The 23,760-nt window shown below is 21.0% G+C and overlaps 2 protein-coding genes across 6 annotated transcripts; one reads left to right on the top strand and one right to left on the bottom strand.

The window, feature by feature from the left end:
* Positions 1 to 275: 275 nt before the first annotated feature.
* Positions 276 to 11,110, bottom strand: LOC413545 (WW domain-containing adapter protein with coiled-coil homolog). 5 transcript variants are annotated; one of them, XM_016914946.2, is made up of 13 exons: positions 10,173 to 10,405; positions 9,932 to 9,965; positions 8,091 to 8,331; positions 7,171 to 7,256; positions 6,715 to 6,795; positions 5,608 to 5,806; positions 4,862 to 5,200; positions 4,565 to 4,788; positions 4,319 to 4,460; positions 4,023 to 4,246; positions 3,790 to 3,917; positions 3,563 to 3,642; positions 276 to 626 (listed from the first exon to the last, which is right to left on the bottom strand). In XM_016914946.2, exons 1-12 carry the CDS (start codon positions 10,211 to 10,213, stop codon positions 3,564 to 3,566), a joined length of 1,818 nt encoding a protein of 605 aa, XP_016770435.1. In that variant the 5' UTR covers positions 10,214 to 10,405; the 3' UTR covers positions 276 to 626; position 3,563. The 5 variants fall into 5 exon arrangements, with proteins under 5 accessions (XP_016770435.1, XP_026299742.1, XP_006558103.1 ...); XM_026443957.1 differs by lacking the exons at positions 276 to 626; positions 10,173 to 10,405 and adding an exon at positions 10,999 to 11,110 and having other exon boundaries at positions 3,101 to 3,642; XM_006558040.3 differs by lacking the exon at positions 276 to 626 and having other exon boundaries at positions 3,101 to 3,642; positions 4,319 to 4,457; positions 10,173 to 10,412.
* LOC102656796 (uncharacterized protein PFB0145c) lies at positions 11,110 to 17,204 on the top strand. Its single transcript, XM_026443668.1, is given in 11 exon segments — positions 11,110 to 11,266; positions 11,924 to 12,167; positions 12,326 to 12,443; positions 12,523 to 12,667; positions 12,731 to 12,818; positions 12,893 to 13,247; positions 13,316 to 15,460; positions 15,463 to 15,894; positions 16,716 to 16,820; positions 16,954 to 16,972; positions 17,122 to 17,204. Coding segments are annotated over 10 exon segments (3,711 nt in total). The 5' UTR covers positions 11,110 to 11,266; positions 11,924 to 11,946.
* The last annotated feature ends 6,556 nt before the right edge of the window (positions 17,205 to 23,760 follow it).

The raw sequence follows: 23,760 nt of genomic DNA on the forward strand, positions 1-23,760 counted from the left end.
GTAGCCAAGAATAACTCGGCACAAGACCCACCTTCTGCCATAGTAGATATGTAAGTAGGTACAAACAACTCTGTTATATATTGTTGCTCTATATATGTTGTGTAATATTTACATTATAGATTTTAAGACATTTTTAATTTCTGTATACATTATCAAGACACAAGGATAATATATAATAGAGAAATCTTGATTTCATGTTGATAATTTATAAATTGCAAACTCTGAAAATACCCTTCGTAGTTGTTATCTATTATACTAAAATAGTATTGCTAAGTATGTAAAAAATATATCAACGTAATTAGTCCATTTTTCTTTGTATAATTAAAAATGCAATTATTCTACTGTTTAAATGTAGAACAAGATTTATCGTAATTCAGTAATTGAAATAGACTAGTTATACTTACAGTACCTCTTAATGTTATCCTTTATAAAAGAAATGATCTTCTCTACGAAGGGTTCTCTTCCGCACATAGTTATATTGTCTAAATTAAAAAATTATAGCTTTGTATAATTACCAGCTGAAATACTAACCAATGGTAAAGTGAGGCTGCGCTGAGATATGTCTATGCTGCTGTCCTACACTGTGAACATTCTCTGTCGAGGCTGTGTCGTCCATTTGTCTATCCCTAGACAAATTTCCAAATTAATGAATATATCAAATGCTGCCTAAAAGAGGCAGTACCTTTGTATTAAATCTCGTATATGGCCTTACAAAACATAACGAGCGCGTGACGTAGATGTATTAATGATTGTAAAGCAAATCATATTGGAATTGTTTTGTAGCAGTTTGTACTCTCCATGCAATGTGTTTGCATAAATACTTGAAGAGCACTACATTAAAATCGTTCAACAATAGATATTTAACATCTTATGACTCATAGAATATTTGTTTTTGTATTTATTGTAACTATTGAAAATATTATATTTTCATGAAATTAAGTATTGTTTGAATTAGTCATCACTTAATATTATAATTTAATTGAAATATGTAAAAATATATGTAATAATTATTATAAATATTTTTTTTTTTTTTTTTTTTGTTAATGAAATTTCTTTTCTAAGCATGATGTGCAAAAATTCTGTGAGTTATAAGATGTAAATAATGAGTCAAATGTTCTGAGGCCTTATTATAATCTTAGTCCATGAAAATTATGTATTGTACTGAATTTACATGAATATCTGTAATGATTATATTGAGAATGTATTAATCAATGATCTAATGTTCACAAATGAGAGAGTTTGTTATAAAATAAGTCCAATGACTGCCTGTAATTAAATAAAATGTACATGGGAGAATGTTCACTGTATGCTTCAGGTGCTATGGAGATGTTATAACATTCTTATGTCATGGTATAATGTTAGATAATATTGTGAAAAAGTATCGGTGTTTCTCAACCGATAAATTATTAATAATTTAATAATCTTAGTCGCACAAATGAAGCACAGAAAGCTATTAATATTCTCTTATTTCTGAATAAAAACAAAAATACTTTATAAAATTACAAATATTTTATTTAAAAGAAAACATGAAGACGTATTTGATTTATTGAAAAATACGTAATAAACACAAAATTATATAATTAAAATAGTAGTAATACATTACATAGAATAAAAGTAGATCTATTTGCGAACGAATATATAAATATAATTATGATAAATGAAAAACTCGATAGCCTCATATAATATAATTTATTGAATAAATGTGACATTGCTTTAATGCGTAACATTTGCAATGACGAGGGCTATTGAGCTTGTGTTGAGAAACACCGTAAATAGGATACATTCACGTTAACATTATTACCATTATTATTCTTAATATTATTATCCTCCGCTGTATTCATAATAATTATATTATACAGTACTAGGATATATGAAAAATATCAATTGAAAACAATGACGTTTAATTTTGGTTTACAATTTTATTTTATAGCTAGTAAATAACGATTTTAAGGAGGGCATTTAGATAATGATGCGAACCAAGGAGTTTTTAAATAAGTACAATTATCGTGTAATGTAACTACACTTTAAATTTTAATTTTTTTTTTTTAGTAAATAATGTAAAATGTATGAGAACAAATAAAGCACGTGTAGTACTTCGTAAAAACCCTTTGGTTCACATAGAGAAAGTAATCTGAAAACGAATGTTAGAATTCAGTCGCAGTCTCGAATTCTTAGGTCAAATGTATTTGTTTAATGATTACATTTCGCGTTGCTTTTTATTTCTGTAAGTATCAAGCTCACTCCTTAACAGTTCCTCAAAGAAAATATACAAAATAAGAAATCCATATTATAATATAATATTATAGTATTTGTGGTTTTATCATCCTGAACAATCATATGTCTGTTCTACATGTTTTTAGTAAAAAAATATTTTATTTTAGTTACATGATATATTTAAATGCAAAATTCAAAAAAAGCAAAGGAAAGTAATCTTCTTTAAATAGTTTGAACAAAGTTAGAGTGGGCAAAATATAAGTATTTTTTTCACACTTCAAAAAGTTTTATAAAAATAAGTAATTAAAAATTACAAAAACAAATGATTAAAAATTAAAAAAATATTTTTTTCTACATAAAGTAGCCCAGTTACTATTAATTAAAAGTTCAAATTGATTATCATGTTGCATTAATTAATTATCGTCTACTATAAAATCTACGTATTCAGTTTCCACTTACTAGAACTATACAATAATTATATAACGTTAATTCATTTTCTTATGTTGCACAGCTGTATGAGGAGTTATGCAGAAAATAAAAATTATCTACGATTAAGATACACTAAGTGTTTGACTTATTTGATTTTGGCACACTGTACAATCTGCATTAATGATACAATGTTAAGGTGCTTTCAAAAACACTGAGAATAAGTAACATATATTAGATTATTGTAAATCTCTAAAATTATTTACAAATTTTATACAAGTTTCAATCTTGTCCACTAAAAATTTTTGTTATATAAAAATGTATTTTTTTTTTTTTTTTTTTTAACTATTAATATATTAAGATGAAATTTTAAATAAAAGAAACAGATTGCTATAATTACAAAGCAAAACTATTTTTTTCCAAATATGTGGGAATTAGGTAAGATAATGGCGATAAAGAATTGAATTAAAACTTCTGGCACGAATTTTATTCCGAGATTTACAACAAAAATGTTTCAACTAGTTAAAATGCCGCTTAATCTTGGGATATGAAACATTGACACGTATAACATAGGTAATACAAGACGATGTGGACAATTCAATAGTTTGCAATGAACTGATAGAATAGATTCATTTTCTATTTACTTAGTGTGTTGTGTTTGCGTGTGGATAGGCCTTCTGTGCTTCCTAGAGAGGTGGGTTTCTTAATCAATTGTAATAAGACTCGTTAGCTGATAAACGGAATAGCCAATCCTCTCTAGGCAGCCCATATTCATTACTATTTTTATCACTTCTATCATAATATTATAATTTAGGTACAATCTTAATTATTCAATATTAATGAGAATATTAATAATTATGTTTTATTTTTTGCATGAATTAATTATAGATTGTAATTATAATTACTTTATAAAGTTTCTTACACTAAGAATCGTCAGACATGAAGGAATTTTGGGATTTTAGCTCCTCCAATGTTTGAATTTGTTGACGGAGAAATAATATCCTATAATATTAAAAAAAAGAAAATCAATTTGATTATTTTGATTTTTTATTTAATTTGATTATTTTGTACAATTTTAATGTAGTAAAAAAATAAGAATGAATATATATATATATATATATATATATATATATATATATATATATGTACCTTTGTTCCTGTAATGTTGCTTGAATTTCTGTCAGCCTCACTATCGATCGTGCCGTTTTTAATTCTGCTGATACTCTTGTACACTGTAAACTTCCCATTGTATGTGCTTCTTCACTAAGTTTCTGTGCCTGAAAATAATAATTATATTACAAATATATTAAAGTATATCTTATATTATTAAATATTTATATTATAACATACAATATTAAAAATAATTATTTTCATATAAATACCTGTTTTTCAAGAATATCAGCAGGAAAGGCACGCACATGTTGCGTTAAATCTTCCCGATAGTGATTAGCAAGTGATGGTGTTAAGGAAGGAGTTAAAGGAGGCTGTACTCTAGCTAATGCTTGTAAACCTGTATTACTTAAATTTCCAAGAGAACCTAATGTACTAAGATTTTGCAATGAGCTTAAACCTTGTACTCCAGAATTCGTGCTCCCAGGACTTGTTACTGTGAAAGAGAAACTTGTAGGTAATTAATTATTATGATTTTATTAATTAAATTCATCAATTATTAACATACATTTTCGAGCATCGATGCAATCCTGAGTTTCTGAATGTGTTGGAGTAGGTGGTCCCTCACTTGTAACATTACCGCTTGTATCAACTTTTAGTGGGACCATTACATCATTTCCACTATTATTTCGTTCTCCACTAGTCGACTGCTACAAAAAATATAATTGAATAATATGAATTCAATTATTATATTTTTATATTGAAATTAATAATATAATTAAATTAATATATTAAATTATAAATATGAACTTACTTGTCTAGATAATAGAATGGCGGCTGTTTGAAGTGTTTGTAATGCTTTTTGTGGTGTAATATCAGGTTGATCTTTATTGCCTGTGATTTGAGATAAAAGTCTCGGAAGATTTGCTAGTGAAACTGGTGGTCCTGGAGCATTACTATTACCTTGTTGCGTTGGTGAACTAAGTTTTCCAGGTGTTTGTGGTGTAGATGGTGGATGTGATGTTAACCGAGGTAATGCTATAATAATATATAAATCATTATTAATATATATTTTTTCAGTTTCTTTATCATTATACTGTTAGATACATACCAGTAGCCAACAAAACAGGACCTTGAGGCAGTGGATCGTGAGTACAAGATGTTAGAGGTTCGGAAGTTGGAGTGGAATCACCTGGAGAAATATCCATATCCTGTGCTTGACGCTCCACTCCAGTTTCTTCTCTACATGATTCCCGATCCCTTTCGCGTTCTCGTTCTCTTTCTCGTTCTTTCTCTCTTTCTCTTTCTCTAATCGAAACATCTTCTCTACTACTACCACCACCACTTCCACTGCATGAACTCCAATATTCTCGTTTGTCAGACTGACGCGATTTACCATCTCGCACACTGCTACTGCTATTTGACCGCGAGTTGGAATGTTTATCGTGACCTACGAACAAAACGAAGAAAACAAAAAATCTTCTATATTGAATAATTCCTTTAAATTAGATATGAATTAATTTTAGATAAAAATAAAAAAATTGTATAACTTATATATTTAATCCAATCTATATTTTTCATATAAATGATAAATTTATATTCATTTGAAATAAATATTCGATATATAAATATAACATTAAATGGAAAAAATATTTATATCTTTACATTTATTTTAATTTCTTCATTTATTAAGGTAAAAATATTAAGATCAAAAAGTTAATCTGCAAAAAACTGATATTGATAATAAAGCAACAAATTATTAAAATAGAAAAAATATCATATTTTTTAAAAAAATATTAGCAATAAATAATTTTTTAAATTTAAAAAATTTATTTAATAATATATCGTTAAACGTACTTGACCTAGAAGAATAATCATTGGACTGACGTTGTCGATTTTCTGTTCGACTAATCCATTCCCGTGGTTTTTCCCACTGAGAAACTTCTGTTTTACAGTTGTAATAATACTTCTTGCCTGAAGAGCTCATGTGTTCTGACCAATCACCAAACCTGGCTGAACGTTCCATTGCACCTCCTCGCTCATCACCACGTTTGTCCTAAACATACTGTTCTAAAATTTCCGGAAACAATTGAATCGATGGAAAATATTTATAAAAATTCCAAAACTTGTTCGAAAAGTTGAAATTACATTTGTCCACGTTGTTGACTCCGTACACCTATCGAATCTCGATATTTGATAATTTTTTAATTTTCAAAAAATGATATATTGTGTATATCGTTTTAAAATGTTACTTATTATTAAAATCCTTGTTTATCATGCCAATTTATTTATAATATATAGAATATACATGAAACATATTTAAAAAACAAAAAAATTCATAATAATTAGAGGAGATATCCCCATAAAAGTAATTTTAAAATAGATTTTCATATGAGATTTTATTTAAAAACGACTTATAAATTTCATTGATTATACATAGTTTTATCATTATTCGTTTTGTTTAACTATAGACAAAATGAATTTTTATTGGTATTTGTATTTATAATCATATTTGTAAAAATATTTACAAATATATTCCATTCTATTTTCATAATTACTAATTTGAATCAAGAAATTAAGATATCTATAAGATTAATTATAATGAAGTCATATATATTTGAGATCTAATCATAAAAATTAATCATAATAAGTTTAATAATAAATAATAAAAATTTAATAAAGAATTATGAATTAATTATTTAAAAATTTATTCATAATTTATTAATAAAATAAAAATAAAAAATATATAAATATATATTATATATTTTAAATTTCTATCTTTTATTTCTATTCTATTCTATTTTTCATAAAAATAAAATCTTATATGATATAATTTATTTTAAAATTGTCTTATCACAAATTTTATGATAATTAATATATTACAAATATATTTTAATCATTTCTTATATTTTTATAAATATATTTTTTTCTGTAATAATTATATGAAGTACATTTTATACTGACCTGACAGGAATTGTGTGATGGTTTTCTCTGAGATGAAGATTCTCTTGATGAATTTGACGATAATTTTATAGGATGTAAAATCTGTAAAAATCAATAAAAAAAACCATTTAAACATTATATATAATCCAGAATATTTTTATGATTCATAAATCAATTATCAAAAAATATTCAAAGGAATTACTGTGTATAAATTATTTCATAAATATTAAAAAAAAGAACAAAAAAATATTTAAAATAGAATTAGGAAAAAATTCAATAAATTCATAATAATGTAGTAAAATTCAAATAAATTATTTTATTTGTTAATTATTTTAAATTATTAATTTATATTTGTAATAATATATGATTAGAAATTTTATTGTAACATTTGAATTTATTAAAAAGAAAGAATTAATATTTCTTAACTATATTAATTGAATTAATACATTTTAAAATTTCTATTAAAAATATTCTTACTTCTCCACTACTCCTATCATGGTTGGTCCTGTGTTCTGAATCTCTGCTCTCACGGCTTCTCTTGTCTTTTGGGGATCGTGCACAATCTACACATATGCAAGCAAGCATGTTACAGCTGAAAATGTTAAGACACAAGCCTGTTTTTATACTGAAGAAAGAAAGAAAACTTTAATTCTCAAAGTCATTATACAGTCGATTTTGCCATAACACAGATTCTATAATTTAAATAATATAAGTAAGACAAAATGATAATAAGCATTATTCATTAAAAGATAAAATAATTAAATATATAACATCTACTTTTTTTATTAATTTTTTTTACATATTAATATTTCAAAACTTTATTTATTTTAAATCTTTTAAATATAAAAGTTAAATATAAAAATGCTATATAAAAAAAATAGAATATTAAATTTAAATATATTTAAAAATATAAATTTTTAAAATAAAAAAATATAACTAACTTTAATTTTTATATTAGTTTCATAAATATATGATAAAATATTATTGATTATAATAATAATAATTATAAATAATAAGTATTATATATATATTTATGTAAATATATGTTTGTAGATATCAATTTTTATTTTTATTAATCTTAAAAATATTCTTTTAATATATTTTTATTTAGTCATGAATAAAGTTGAATTTTAATTGTTAATTATATAATTCTTTTACAAATAAAATTAATAGGTTATAGCAAAAATGACTGTATTATTATTTGTCACAATTTACGTGAATCTAGCAAATTTTTCCTAATTAAAATATTTGAAATACAGTATTAAATTTTTTTTAATATAGTTTTAATGTTTTGTATATTTGCGGTATATATTTGTTTTATATTTTAAAATATGATAATTTTATATTATTCTAAAAAATTTAATGAAAATTTAAATAGTTAATTAAAAGTTAATTACCTGAATACTTGTCCCTAGAGGAGGATAACTTGTAGTCTCTGTTTTCTCTCTCCTTCTTGTATAGGGGCTTGGATGTGTAACTGCGAGGACTATCTCTATCTGTTCCCATGCCCATACCCAAGCCCCCAGCTGGACTATAAGAGTTGCCATTTGGGGAATCTCGCATACGTCCTTCGTAACGACTATCTGATGATGTTGTTGATGAGGAGTAGCCACCCTTAGAACTACTATACTTTGCGTTCTGCAAAAAAATATGAGATATTAAATATAACTAAAAAATTATTTTAATTAATTATCAATTATCAATCAATGAAAAAAATATTAAAGTTTTTTATATTTTTCTTATATTTTTATTGTTAACTAATATAAAAAATAATTATTAATCAAAATTGTTATTGTAATAAATTATATACAATAATTAATATGTATAAATTGTTTATTATATTAAATTTCAATTATACAGATAAAATATTTAATTATATATTATGTTTTATATAAAAAACATAATATAATATTATTGTTGTGACTTAAATAAAAAAAAATTCAATGCATTAAACATAAATGAAGTATCTGAAATTATTTATTATTTTTATTAAAACACATAAGTGTTACAAGTAATATATCATAAAAAAAAGATTATAATTAATATATTTATGCAATATTTCCAATATACTATTAGTAATCTGCATAATATAGAAGAATGAATTATTGATTTTCTAAAAGTGAGGTTATGTTTACAATATTAAATAAAATTTGTATCTTTTAGCAAAAACATTAAAAGTGAGCAATTTTTATAATATTACAAGATATTAAATATAAATTATAAAATTATATTAAAAACTATATATATAACTATTGCATGTTTGTAATAATATTGATAATTAAATGAATATTCCCAAGGACAATATCTAGTTAAAATTTTTATATGAATTTTAAAAAAAAATATCAATTTCTTTTATTATGTTTAATTTTTATATATTTCTTATGATAACAGAAATATAAAATAATAAAAATAAAGTTATAAAAAATTGTATACTCAACAAATATACATATATATATATATATATATAAAATTTAATAATTCAACGTTCTTTTATATTCATTAAATAAGATTTTTGGGATTCATCAATCAAAAAATAGGCAATAATTAATTCACTTGTAATTTTAAAATATATGTTTTTTAATATATAAAGATCAGCAAATTTATATAGAAAATAAAAACAATATTTTTTTTTTATGATACATATGATTTACAAGTCATATTTTAAATTTTTTAAAATAACTATGTAAACGAAATTATTTGACACTAGATTATAGAAATCCAATATAAAAAAAATATATATATACAAATATACACATAGTATATGTCGTGTATATATATATATATATACATACATACATATACATACACACATCATACATACATATATATATATACATGTATACACATCACACATACAAAAGCTATGCGATATTTGCGCCACACGAAAGGGACAAAATAGGCGGGCAAAATACATAAGAAATATTGGACACTAAATAAAAAAATGTCGCGTATTCGGAAACCATAATGAAATTCTTATAAATAATTTATCTATAATATCTAATTGTGACTTATTTAATAATGAATTATAAAAAAGAAACTAATGCAAGAAATATGAAAGAACTATTGACACAGTTGATTGCGCGATTATCGAAATAAAAAGCGCAAACAAAAAAAGAGAATTTTATTTCTTTTTTAGTGAGAATGAAAAGAATCGCGGTAAAATTGTGCATACAATCGCACTGTAGACGAATTACCCCACTCCTAAACCCCCGACACCAATTGCTCGGATGATATTTACCTGATAGGGATGGGCCTGGTGCTTTTCGAAGTACCTGCAACCATAGAAGATAAATGGTGAATAGAATTACAAGACAGCGGATATTCCAGGATGGAAAATAAAATTTCCATCGAGGAAAATCTCCCGCGAATGGCGGTAGTAGTAATGTCGAGTGGGTCGGATGGACGGACTTTGAAGATGAGAGGTGAGGTGAGTAGAGGTTGGTTGTGTCAGGATTGGGTATTTGACGGCGGTACCCTACCCATCGCTGATCCTTTGTGGTTTCCTCGCATGCATTACCATCAATGCCGGTGTCTGTGGGAAATTCGCGGCCTCGGATGTTCCCTTTTCGGTTGGTCAATGTCATAAAAACAACATTAACGCTTATTTAACAGTCAACTTTCTTTCTACCCGGACGCCATGTCACATACGTGATCGGCCGCTAGCGGTTATTATAGTCGAAAAGTTCGAGTAACGTCTGCGCTTCGGTGTGCACTTCTCTATTCAGGAGCGTATATACTAAAATCTTTGAACTGATCCATTTAATTGCACGTGACAGTGTGTGATCTGTGTGCTTTAAAATTCTTTTGTCAATTTGATTGATACATTTTATATTTAAATTACGTACAAACTTATTAATTTTATTGTTAACATAAATAAGATGATTATAATATTTGATGAAAAATTCATTTGTGAAATTTATGTGTAAATTCATAATAGAAATGATTATATTTGTTCATATATAATTATGAAAATTATATAATCATATTATTCTATTCATTTTTTAAATATCATATATAGAAAAAAATGTATATAGAGTTTTTTTTATTTTAAAGAAATTTATATTCGTTATAAATGTAAAAATATTCAAATAAATTTAAATAATTTCGCAATGACTCACTTATATAATTATAATTTCTAAAATTTGCATCTAATATAATCAATTTTTAAATTTGCATTGTAATAAATAGAGAAAAAAGATTTATAAAAATATAATAATATTTCAATATATCAATTTCATTATCAGTAAAAAAATATTTTTAAATTATCAACAATGCATTGGGGTTCTTTAAAAGGTGCGGCCGTACCTGTATTTGTAATTTCCGTAGCAACGTTCAAATTGTTAAGATAACGGCGGCGTTGATTCAGCATTGACGCGAAGCGTTGTGTTTTACTCGATTTTCGAAGAGCTATCATAAGTTTCGAGCACATCGACAACAGGCGGCGCAGGTTGCAATAAATTTACAATTGTATGCGGCTATGCTGTAAAAAACGTAAAGAACTAAAGCTATGAGACGCCTTATTACGACAAAATGAAAGTGATGATCGTTCCCATTTAATTTCATTTTGTTGCAGGTATGTATTAGTAAATGATATAACAATGCATATTAAGAAGCAAAGATTATTTAATCTTTGTATTCTCGACAGCTTCTAAAAACAAATGCACATTCAAGGAAACTTGTGTTCTTTCATTGTTGATTGTTATTATTTAGACTTTTATAATATAATATCGACACGTGGTTATATTATGAATCGTAGCAATATATAATTATATTAAATATTATATTAACACGTGTTCATTGTTAAATTTTATTTTCTACAATTTGATTAATTTATTTTAAGAAAAATACGATATATAAATATAATAAAAAATATTTTTTATCTTATATTAATATACTATAGTATTAAAAGAATAGTATATTATAGTGTAATATTACATACAATTATATTAGATTTTAAATTTTAATAAAAATAATTTTTATTTCAAATTCAGTAAATAATTAATCGATAAATATTGAGAGGTATACAAGATATAAAAAAATATATTAATAATTAACATTTTTTCAAATTTATATAAAAATTATATATTTTTATTTTTTTAAATATTTGTATAGTTTAAAAATAATTTTTTAAATTATATCTAAATTTAATATTCAGATTTTATATTATATCTTTTATATAATTATAAATGTATGATAATTAAATATAATATTAATTTTAATAAATTTACAGCAGAATTTTATAAAAATAAAATAATGGATAAAAGAAATAAAGTAGATTTAATATTGACATGCAATAATCCTATAAGTATGTCAAAAAAATATATAAATCAAGAATATACAATTAGTCATTTCAATGATATTAAATCATGTGAAAATATATTTTTATGGCTTGATAAATTTAATAATCTAATGTGTTCATCTGTGGGACATAGAAGTTATGAATTATTAAAACATTTACTTTTCCTTTACACACAGTAAGATTATTATATTTTCTAAGAAAAAAAAAAATATATATATATATATATTAAAAGAAATGAAAATATATATATAATATATAAATGAAATTATTATTTACATTGAAATATAATTTTTATAATTTAAAATTAATATTAATTAATATTATATATTTTAGAAATATTTTAACTAATATAAATACATATTGTGAAAAGGTATTGGATATGACAAAATTAAAAAATCATCTAAGTACTACATTAACATTTTTTCATCTTTATTGGAATGATATTAAAGAGGTATTAATAATCAATTAATTATGAATATAATAAAAATGACAATGTATTTTAAAAATTTACTAATAAATGTTTTTAATAGCATGTTAATGATTACAACTCGTATTTAAATGAAATGTCAATACTGTTAGGAATATACATAGATATAGAACTTAAAACTTTTACACATACTATGGATTCATCTAAAATTGCTTCAAAACTGCTTTCAGCATTATGGATATATTTAAGTAAGTTAAAAAAAAACATTTAAAATTTAAATAAAAAATATTAAAGTATTATTTTTATTCTAGGTAACTCAGAAAAACATATTTTTAGAGTATTGCTTAAACTAAAATTTGTTACTAAAAAATATTCAAAAATTTTTGATTTTATATTCATGTATGTAAATATTTAATATTTTCTACTTATTATAAAGTTTTCTTACATAATATAAACTATTTTTTTTATATCAGGAAAAGTTTTACTAGTTTCAAGAAAAGTGTGGAATCTTTAACAGATATAGAGTATGTTAGATATCTACTTGTTCTAAAAATATGGAAAAAAATGAAAGAAACTATAGAAGAAAAAAAAGAAGTGAATAAGATAGCTTTAACAATATTAGGTCCATGTATTCCAAAAATGCGCGATGAATTATTGAAGATTATATATAAAGTTCCAACAGAATTTGAAAATGGAACTCTTGCCCTATTACAATCAAATGTATTTAATTTAAAAACTGCATGTAATAATTTTTTAGTATTTGAAGAAACAATGTTTATTGAATCTAAAGATAATTTCATAACACAAAATTCTGATTTATATTTACAGGTAAATTTTTTTATTAAGAATTATAAATTTATAAATATTATTGATTATTTTGATTTGATTATTTTTAGGATTTATATAGTATCCAAAAAAGTTTTATAAACTGTGAATTAATAAAAAATGGTACAGAAAATAATCATGCTTTTAAAGATGGAATAAATAATAATAAAAATAATAATGAACTTCTCCCATCAAGAAACAAATTTAAAAATTATAAAAAAATATCAAAATTAAAACCCGAAGAATTAATTTTAATTGATTTAACTAAAGAAGATGAATTAAAAACAGATAAAAAAAAAAGAAAGAAAAAATGTCAAAGAAATTTAGAATGGTTAAAAATGGTAAAAAAAAAATATAAAGTACAGAAACAAATTGATGAACTAAAACATAAAAATCAAATAAAAATTTCAGATGTTCATAGTATGAAGAATTCTGAAAATTTTTCCCATAACATTCTTCTTGAAGAACAACCAATTTCGAATAATAAGATTAATGAAAATACAGAAAGTAATACTTTAATGGAACAAAAATCATTTCAGGATAATACTCATAATTTAAAAAATATACAGGATTATATTTATTACATTAAAGAAGAAAATAATGAAAATTTTGAAATTTTAAAAGATAAGATATTGAAAACAAATGAATGTAAAATTAATACATCAATAGATAATCAGATATGTGATATATCTTCTATACATGATTTGAAAAATACTAAAGAGTTAGATCAAGATATACATTGGGAAGTAGAAAATTCTAAAATAGAAAATTTGCCACAAAAAAATGATGCAAAATCATATTCTGTAGATGAATTTGAAAATATTGATATTTTAGATAGTATTCTAAATGTACATATACCTATTAAAGATGAACAAGATTTTTGGGAAAATTCACAATCTCCATTGATGTCACCAATTAATTATGATAATTCAAATAGCGTATTAGATTGTATTCAAGATTTTTTTTCATCCTCTGAATATATGCATTCTAATGAAACAGAAGAAAAATATATTTTATCAAATACAGAAAATTCTCAAACCTTATTACCTGAAGATAGTCTTGGAATAACTGGAATATTAAATAGTTTATTTGATTTTGATTCTCCTTCCAATGATTTTATGTATTCAAATATACAGACAATTAATCCGTGATTAATTAAAAAAACTTTTAAAGATGAAATAACAAAAAATTCTAATATATCTGAATTGCATTTTGAGGAAAAAATTACAGAAAAGAATGATTTAGAAAATACATTTTTACAAGAAAATAAGGAATTATATAGTAATCAAAATTGTTATGTTGATGATAATATGGATATAGTTGGATTTGGATTAAATTCAAGTGCAGAAGAAATAATTGATTCTTATTCATTGAGTAAAGGTATACCTTCATTTTCTGATCATTCAACTGTTTTAGTCAATTCAAGTAACATATCTTCTGAAGATAAAGAATTATTTCCTAAATACAATCTTTCTAGTCCTACTGATAAGTTTAATACCGGTAATTTTATAGAAAAATCATATATTTTTCAAAAAAAAGATATTAATCAAGTTCAACCACTCAGTGATACAAAAAATCAAGATTTACCTGAAATTTGTATTACTAATAACATTTCATCAAATATGAATTATATATTAAATCAATCAAGAGATAATTTTCAGTCACAAAAATATGCATGTACAGAACTTGAAACTAGTCTTTTTGTAAAAAAACAATCTTTAAATTCTTGTGATTTATTGTCTTCCACAGATTCAATATCATGTAACATTGATACAACATTTCAATGTGTTAAACAAAAACATAAAAATTCTATGAGACAAAGAAATATTCAAAAAACTATGCAATATAATAAAGAAAAACAAAATCACATTACAAAACGTAAAATAAAAATTAGTACACAATCTAAATGGACATTAAATTCTAAAAGAAAAATTAAAATGAAAAAAAAAGAAAAAGAATCATTTACATTTGTTATTCAACCCAATCAAGATGAATTAAATTTAAGATGTTCAGAAATTACTATTATCAATCCTTTGAATTATCAAAATATACAAAATACATGTGAATCACCATTTCAAATGTCATATTGTCAAACATCTCCTAAAAATTTTTGTACATCTAAAAAGAAAAATAAACAATTAAATTGTCCAGGAGTAAAATATATGTCTCAACAAAAACAAATTTTATTAAATCTTTATGAAGATTCTATGGTGGATATGGAATCTACAAAGAAGATTCCAAAGTAGAAAATCTTCACAATATCATGGAAGACATCTCAGAAGATTCAAGTATATCAAATATATCTGAAAAATCACATAAATCTAAAAATAAATCTTGTTTCAAACTATCAGAAAAAAATATGGAAATTGATACTGATATAAACAAAGCAAATATCATAACAGATAACAATATAATTAAAGTTTCAAATAATACTGGAAAATCTAATGCCAAGTGGTCATTACAAGATATAGATATGCAACCATCAAATTCTATTAAAGAACAAATAATTACAACTTTGAATGAAGATATATCTTTGAAAAAAAGAAAATTACAATTTCAAAATTTTATTCAACCAACTTCCACAAATGGAATTCTTTGTTCTATAAATCAGCAAAAAAAGAAAAAAAATCATTGTGTCTCTATAAAAAAAAAGTAATTTTACTTTAAATATTCTTGATAATTTGTTTTACTTTAAAAATAAACTAATTATTATTTTAAAATTTATTTTATTTTCTATGTAGTTTTAGAATATCATCATGTTGAATAAATAAATATAAATTTTGTATAATTAAATATTTTTATGAAATAACTATATTATGTACAATAAAATTTATATATATTTCACATTTTTGTCTACATATTCAAGTAATAGCATCAAAAACACAATGTGGTAGTTTTATCAAATAGAGAAGTTTTAATATTTAATTAGATTTAATATTTTAATATTAAATTTGAAAGACTCCAAATTAATAATTCTCCTCACGGAAGATCAACATTGGAAGACATTTTATTGTTTTGAATATCTTTTAAACATCTTATAAGTAAAATATTTTATATAATCAAAAATGCATTCATGCATAGAGAAGAATAAATTTTGTGTCATTTTGCAATTCAAGACTGATATTTAAATTTTAGTAACACGGATATTAAAATATATAAAAAGAAAATTAAAATGAAAAAAGAAGAAAAAGAATTATTTTTATCTATTGTTCAATTCAATCAGAATGAATTGAACTTAAAATATTCTCTGAATATTATTATGAATTATCAAGATGTGCAAAATACATGTAAATCACTATTGTTAACATATTGTTATATTGTCAAACATTATTTAAAAATTATTATACATCTAAAAATATACACAAACAATTAAAATGTGCAGGTGTTCAATAATTAAAACGTATATCTCAACAAAAAGAACAAATTTTACTAAGTTTTCATGAAGATTCTATGATGGATACAATCTACAAGGAAGATTCTAAATTAGAGAATTCTCAGTGTACCATGGAAGATAACATCTTGGAAAATTCAACTATGTTAAATGTATTTGAAAAATCACATATACCTGAAAACAAAGTATTTTATTTTAAAATATAAAAAAAAAAACATAAAAATTAATATTGATGTTATCAAATTGAATCTCATAACAGATATAAATATAATTAAAATTTTAAATAATATAAAATTTATCACCAAGTGATTATTATAGAACATAGATACATTATTAAGTCCTTTGAAAGAGCAAGTAATTGTACTTTTGGATAAACATATATCTTTGAAGAAAAGAAAATTAGATTTTAAAATTTTTTTCAATCAACTTCAATTTTAAAAACAAATATAATTGTTTAGTGCACAGTCAAGAAATAATTTAAAAAAGAAACAAAATGTTATATATCTTCAAGAAAAGGTAATTATTTAAAATTTTATTTTATTTTTAATATAGTTTGAAAATATTATTAAATTTTAATATTAAATACATATTATCATATTAAAAACACACACACATACAGTCTGCAACTTTTATAAATTAACTATATTATATAAAATAAAATTTATATATATATATATATATATATATATATATATAAATAATCTATTTTTTTAAATAATACTATTAAAAATATAATATTTTATTAAGAATTTTAGAAATTTACATTTACTTAGTTTAACATTTTGACATTTTAAAACAAAAATAAAATATTAATAATTCTTTATGTAGAAAATAATACATAACACTGAAAGATATTTTATTTTTTTGAATATCTTATATATGTTTCATAAATAAAATACTTTATTTAATTAAAAAATGCATTTATGCATAGATTTACAGTTTGCAAATAATAATTAAATTCTAATACATTCAATTTACAAATATTTGCATAAATTAAAACATAATAATATGATATATATATATATGTTTATATTTGTCTATATTTTATATGTCTCATTATAAGAAAATATATTTTATAAAAATTATTTTAAAAAAATAAATTCTTAAGAATTTTTAAAATAATATTATAAAGGTAAGTTTATTTAATATTTTTAAATATATATATTTTATATAAAAATTATATTATATTATAGTAATTGTAATTTATTTTTTGGTAATTGATTAAATACAATGTAATAATAATTTTAATAATAAATATAAAATTATATATATATTTTTATATAAAAATATTGTTTAATTTTTTATAAAATATTAATATATATTGTTTTATATTAACTTGTGTTTTTGTTTATAGGTATGATATGTACAAATAAACAGAAGAATATAGTAGGTGAGTCGATTAGAATTTTTCCAGAATAAAGCTTATTTTTTTCCAATATAAGTAAATATTTCATATATATTTGCAAATAAATTTATATTAAACTTCCAAACTAGTAAAAAGAAAAGGAAGAAATGCTAACTATTTGAATATATCCTAAATATATACATTTTTCTTAGGAAACAATAAAGTTTTCAAAATTATAGAAATAATTAATATTTGAAAATAAGATGTATATCATGAAATTATAAATGGTAATTATCATATATACAAATCGTAACTATATAAATAATTATACACATTGATTGTGTTATTTATTAATTTTTAAATCACGAAAATTTTTTATTATAATTATATATATTGGTAATAATTTTTTTTTATAAATTGGTAATGATATTTTATATAAAATAGAAGTAGTAACATTATTATACAATTTGCACAATTGTAATATTATTTATGTGATAAAAGTTAAGTTTATTTATTATGTTTTTAGAATTAATTATTATCAAAATTATTTTTATTAATGAAATAATTGCGATGTCTTTGTTTTCAGTATTAATAAATCTGTACTATATTTTACTTAGATATTTATTGATATTTTTACGATTTTTTTTATTTATTTTATTTCTTGAAAATATATATTGTTAAATTTGAAAATAATAAGAATTATAATAATTTTATATTATGATATATAAAAATATTATGAACGTATTATTTCCAAAAGATTTTTTGAAGACTATTTATTTTTTTAAAAAGTCTTCAATTCTTAATATAAAAAAAAATATAAATTATATGCATATAATTACATGAAAGAATCTTAATAAAACTTTTTAATATAAAATTCTTATGTATATTAGAATTTAGAATAAATTTAACAGTCATATTAATATATAAATTTCATATTTCATAATTCATATCTTTTAATTTTTTTTAACTATTTAACTTATATATAAATGAATAATACATCAAAATATACTTTTAAATATAAAGTTTATGAATGAAAAAATTTCAACGATCTCTTTAATAATATTTAAATTATTTTTTTTAAGATTTTAGTTATTATCATTTTACTTCTATTTTTTGGTAATTATTGCTAATTTTTTTAATGTACAAATTATTAAAGCTTTAATAAAATTTATAGTTAATATTTAATAATTTATAATAATATATCCATAATGATATAAATTTTTTTTTCATTTTATTTAAAATTGAACATTATATCTCGTTAAAAAGTGTAAAGAGATATTATTTAATATTAAATAATTATTTTTAATAATATACTAGAGTAAAGTATATCAAGTTATTATAAATTAGAAGAATATTATAATAAAATTTTAACTCTCTTATTTTAAATCTTTTTTAAAATGAATAATATTAGTTAATTTTGTAAAATTTGTTCAGACAGATATTGTGACCTTATTATAAACTTATTATGTAATTAAAAACTTGACAGCAATGAATGGAAGGAAATATTGAAATAACATGTGATATTTTTATTTTAATATGGATTTAATTTAATTTATGGAGCTATATACATTTTATTTTGTTAATATATATTATTTTTTTTCAAATTTCTTACATTTGTAACTGTACAATTTATATAATTTTTGTTATTATTAAGCTATTATTATTATCTATATTTATTACACATTTATAATATTTATAGCAATTTTAATATTAAATGTAAATATATTTTTTTAATTTTTATGTATAAAGTACAAAAAAGATCTTTTACAAAGTTTAATATTAATAAATATTTTTTATTTTTAGAATAATTTTTATTGATTAAAGTTTATTTTTATGAAAAAAATAACATATTCTGATTAATTTTTTATTTTCATATAGAAGTAATTACAATAAAAAAGAAGTAAATTTCACAGAAAATTCTTAACATATAAAAGTTATATATATATTGTAGACATTATATGTATAATGTATAATTTATTACTATTTATTACTATATTTTTTATGAAAAAAATAATATGTTCTGGTTAGTTTTTTCAATATAAATAAAAATATTTAATTTTCAGTATTTTCAAAGTATTATAAAAATAATAATATAATATATATAATATAAGTTTATGATAGAGATTAAATATAATATTTATATTTGTTTATGAAAATCTATATTTCGTGTTTATTTCTAATTATTATTTTTAATTTATTTAATTTATATGTTTATTTATGTTTGTTACTTAATTCAATTTGATAGCCTAAATAAAATTTTAAGAAATTATGATTATTTTTATATAATCAGTAAAACATGGAACAAAATCATTACTTTTATGTCATGTCAAATAATAAAAATAATTTTAAATTGAATTATATCTGTAAAATAAAATATTAATTTAAAATTTATTTAAATCTAATTCGAAAATCATTTATCTGCAATTTATATATAAAAAAAATTAAACAAAATTTATATATAAAATAAGCAAATATAATGTTAATAAAATAAGCAAATAATGTTAATATAGATGCTCGCAGAAATGCAAAAAGCCTTTTGTATTTTGTAGAAATTATTGTATTCTTATTGAAATATTCAAGAAATGAATTTAAGAAAACATATATATAAAAAATTGCTATACTTTATAGTATACTATGTATACATAAGCTAAACATAGAATAAGACTAGTATTCATATGGCACAAAGAAAAATTTATTTATAAATTAATAAAATATAATGTAATTAGATATAATTTTTCATTTACATTGTTAACAAATTTGGTTTTTTTTAATAATAATTTTTCTTAATAGATATTAATAAGAAATTATTCAAAAATTTATACATGTATGTTTGATTATATATCAAAATATTTTTTTTAATATAATTCATCCATTAATGCCTATTATTTTCCTTTTCTCTTAAGTATTCAAATATATTTTCAAATGTGGATACTAATAAGTATTTTTATAATTATGTATAAAATTAATTTTTATTTTTATTTTCAACAAAAATATAAAAAAAAAAAATAGTGTACAATATTTAATCAAGAAATGAGAAATTGTATGTTTATTAGTTCATATATTTGTTTTACATTTAATATATATTATAGATTTGTACATTATTGTCTTATCTGAAAATGAGTAGTATATTTATAAAACATTAGACATAATGTTAATACATGTTTAAGAAAATTGTAGTTAACAAAAAATAACTAAAAATAAAAAAAGAAAAAGAAAAATTATTTTATTAAATTAATATAATTAATATCTTAATAAATTAAAATTAATTTTATTAACATTTATATAATTTTAAACTTTTAATGTTATTTAAAGATATTGCTTATCTGCTATAACAATAATTTATATAATTAAAATTTAAAAAAAAAAATTTTTTTTTTAAATCAAATACATAACATACTTTTTAGAATCTTTTTTTATTCTGATATTTTAATATGATTATAAAAATTTATGATTTTTTTAATTATGACATTGTTGCAGTAAATAAGTGATATATAAAAGTAAAAGAAAATAATTTCAGAATTTTTAATAAATTTTTGATCTTCAATTAATTTATAAATGTAAATAGAAAATTACAAATATTACACTATGATCTTTTTATAAATGAATATATGAAAAATTAAACGTGTGCCATTGCATTGCATTTTATTAAACAATTTATTAATTTTTCTGTAAATTTGTGTGTTGTTAATCGAACTTTAGCTTTGTTAGAATAGCTTTGTTAGATTTATGTAATTTATAATCAAAATATTAAATTATATTACATTGTCTATAATGTACAATACAGAGACTGAACAAAAGAATAAAATTTTTTTTAAAATAAATTGTTAATATCAAAATTTTCTATTACCAATAATATTAATATATATATATAAATTTAATAAATAACTATACAAATATAAGTTTTTGAACATGTGAATAAAAATTTATTTCATTATATTTCATATTATTATTTTTATATATTAATAAAAAATTCACAAATACTTCGAGATTTATATATATTTACAGGTTGTTATACAGAAAAATTATTATTATTATATTTCTAGACTTTTTTAAACCTAAAATAATTTTAATTTTTATAATTTTAAACTTTTCTTTTTTTGAAAAGTTTAATTAAAAATATTATATTTAATGTTACATAATTTTATAATATTTAATGCCTAAAGCTATATGCATAATTTCTATTATCTTTTACTTTTTCTTTTGTATTTTACTTCCTAGCATACTATATCTTCCTATTCTTTGAAAATGATGATAATTATATTCATTATCATATATTTCCATGTTATGATATTTGTAGGACATTATATAAAGAATAAAAACATTTTTAATGAAATATAAAATAAGTATATTAAAAACGCACTTTACAAAATATATCCTGGCATACAGATAAGTATTATTATAAATGAAATAAAAATCACATAGAGATATGATTCCATGTGTTAAACTAAAAATAATTAAATATAAAGACATTAAAAAAATATTTAAACAAGTACCCTGTTACAAACTACGTCTAACCCTAATCGTAAACGTAAAAAATTTACGTTGGGGACGTAAATATGAGGTAAATGTGTTTATATCATTTTTCTCAAAAAACCCAGTCTATGCATTACATAATGCATATAATTTACAAATATAGGTAAATACAAGTTTATTCGAGATTATGACAGAATGTTCTACACATATACAGTACTTAATTTTTTTATGAACACGAATGAATGAGGCATCCGATGTAATGTTACTCTAAATTGTATCTTAAGATATCAGACTTTCCTTAATAAATGCTTCACGCATAAGATAATTTTGTCAATAACAAACTATTCATACATTCATGTGCATACATGAAAATTTTGCAATAATTTGGCAATTATTTAACTACATGTATAATATCAACTATCAAATTAAAAATTTATTTATATTATTTCAACTTAAAACTATCAGACTTTTTTTTTGAAAATTAAAAAATAAATAATGATGTTAAAGAAGCAAAAACAAAAATTTGTCTTTTTATATTTTTCATTTACAATATGAATTCAGTATTGTAAATTTTTGCAATTAAAAAGTTGCAAAACAATATATTTATCATTATCAAATGAAAATTAATTGAAAATGATTGAGATTGAAATGACAAAATATCCAACTTAATACATGTTTTTTCTATAATAAAATGATGTAATTAATTTAGCATTAGTTAGCTAATAATCACAGATATAAATATCAAAACATTAGAATATGGCACTGAAATATGCAAATGATTTTGTATTTTGAATAATTAATGACTGAATATAATTGTTAAGTATATATAAATCAGAAATATCAATTTGAAAAGAAAATTAATAATTTTTTTAAATTATTGCTTTATCTTTCTAATTATGATTAATCAATAGAATTTTTTTAATATTCGAATTTTCAAAATATATGGGATGATTCTTTATTAGAGAATTCAAAGGTTATTTAAAAGAGTCAATGCCATAAGATAATAATATTATATTGCTTATATATGTGATATAGTTATTGATCTTTGCTATATTTTTTCAATGTTATAAAAGGCTAATATAGTTCAATGTATATGTATATATACATATACATATACATTATATATATATATAATATAATATATATATATATGGAATAAAACAAAAGTTATGATTAGCACGACCTTTGAATCTTCTAGCAAGAATTATCCTGTATTTTTTATTTTGATTTGCAAAAAAAAAAAAAATAGTTGAATAATTTTTAAGAATATATGTTAAAGTTGAACATTTTTAAAGTATAAATTATAA

This window comes from Apis mellifera, linkage group LG11, assembly GCF_003254395.2.
Source record: "Apis mellifera strain DH4 linkage group LG11, Amel_HAv3.1, whole genome shotgun sequence".
NCBI classification, from domain to species: Eukaryota; Metazoa; Arthropoda; class Insecta; order Hymenoptera; family Apidae; genus Apis; species Apis mellifera.

Excerpts from the sequence above, each read along its gene's own strand:
- LOC413545 (XM_016914946.2), bottom strand. The coding sequence starts at position 10,213 with ATGGTAATGCATGCGAGGAAACCACAAAGGATCAGCGATGG. Across the intron at positions 5,807-6,714 it reads CATCACACAATTCCTGTCAG|GACAAACGTGGTGATGAGCG; the intron begins GTCAGTATAAAA and ends CAGTATGTTTAG. Across the intron at positions 3,643-3,789 it reads GCAACATTACAGGAACAAAG|GATATTATTTCTCCGTCAAC; the intron begins GTACATATATAT and ends TTAATATTATAG.